Source organism: Dendrobium catenatum, unplaced genomic scaffold (genome assembly GCF_001605985.2).
Source record: "Dendrobium catenatum unplaced genomic scaffold, ASM160598v2 original_scaffold_37687, whole genome shotgun sequence".
NCBI lineage: Eukaryota > Viridiplantae > Streptophyta > Magnoliopsida > Asparagales > Orchidaceae > Dendrobium > Dendrobium catenatum.
Window position 1 is genome coordinate 1 of NW_021356145.1, and position 1,476 is coordinate 1,476.

Below are 1,476 nucleotides of genomic sequence, written 5' to 3' on the forward strand. Positions count from 1 at the left end.
ACAATTTCTAGGTTATCATGACTCCCTATACCCATACTGTTCTAGCTGCTCTTCCGTTGCAGTATCATGATGGAGAAGAGATTTGGAGGGCACGAGTACCTCTTATTAGTTGGAAACGTGCAGAGTGGCACCTTCCAGATCGGGTCATAAGACAGTTTTCAGGTCTACCAACCACTGAGATTGAACCCATGGATCAATCATTCAGGCGCATTGATGGTAGGGGTCGAGCAGATCAAGATTGGACAGTACAGTACCGTGACTACCTCCAGATCTGGGAGGAGAGAAGGGCTTATGTGGTACCCATCATTCCAGTCACAAGTACAGGCAACCAAGAAGTTGGTGCTTATCTACGATGGTATAGATCTTGGGCTTCTATCTACCTGTTACAACCTCAAGTTGAGCCTCCGGAAACCTTCTTTCCTCGATCACCCGGCGAGAGATTAGTGGTACGTATTGAAATGTTACTTATAATGTATTATTTTTTTGTTACAAAACATTAAAAATATTATATTTTTCTTAGGCGGATTACTACATACGATCATCTGCGATACTTGAGCCACTTGCCGGCGGTGGGGGACAAAATGCTAGTTCATTGCAGATGGCTATTGATCAGGTTGCTGAATTGTCTGCCCGAGTTCAACAATCTGTTTATATCGACTACACTACCTTCGATACATCGACGGAGGCAGAGCAACAAAGGAGAGAACGTGCGGAGAGTTCTCAGGGCCAGCAGCATAGTAGACGATCTGTTTCAGATGCTCCTTCTAGATCGATGGGAAGTAGGCACCTGCAGAATGTTGTTCCGGACCCGCATCGGCATTCTGTTCATCCATGGCCTACGATTACATGGGAGCAGGTACTTCAGCTCCACATTGGAGCCCGCACGTTGGACAGTCCAGTCAGCAAGGACAAATTTATTATGACACACAATACGACCAAACTAGTGGGCAATCATTATTTCCAATGGCCATTCCACACTGGATGTCATCAGTAGGATTACCTTCATCCCCAACGCAGCAGGATATTATGTTAACGGGAGGTTATCCTACGGAACCAGGTACACAACTTCCGCACCAACGTGCCGAGGTTGAGCAGGAGGAGACTGAGGTTTCAGAGGAGCCACAGTTACAGAGGAGAAGACGAAGAGCACCAAATAGATTTACTCCAGGGAGTGGGGCACTGCCTAGGCATCGATAGTATGAGATTTGAGATGTAATGTTGTGCTGAAATTAGAGATATGACAACCTGTTCTAAAAAATTTTTAATATTAAGAAATTTTGTTATTATATTGCTCGACAACTCATATCTATCATATCTATCAGTTTAATTCTTATTTTTCACGTTCTCATCTTTTTTTCTTCATTATTTTGTATTAAATAATATAGGTAAAATCTACAATTCTCACAGACTAATTCAAAAAATTTCATCTCAGCATCATTAATAAAGAATGTACTCCAACAATCCAGAGGCTAGCAG

General features: G+C 42.8%; 1 protein-coding gene across 1 annotated transcript; it reads left to right on the plus strand.

Moving 5' to 3' along the window:
- Positions 1–44: 44 nt before the first annotated feature.
- Positions 45–788, plus strand: LOC110102667 (the record flags this gene model as incomplete). The annotated part of the gene is given in 1 exon segment (XM_028691649.1): positions 45–788. A coding segment is annotated over 1 exon segment (190 nt), but the record flags the coding sequence as incomplete, so codon positions are not given.
- Between the last annotated feature and the right edge of the window lie 688 nt (positions 789–1,476).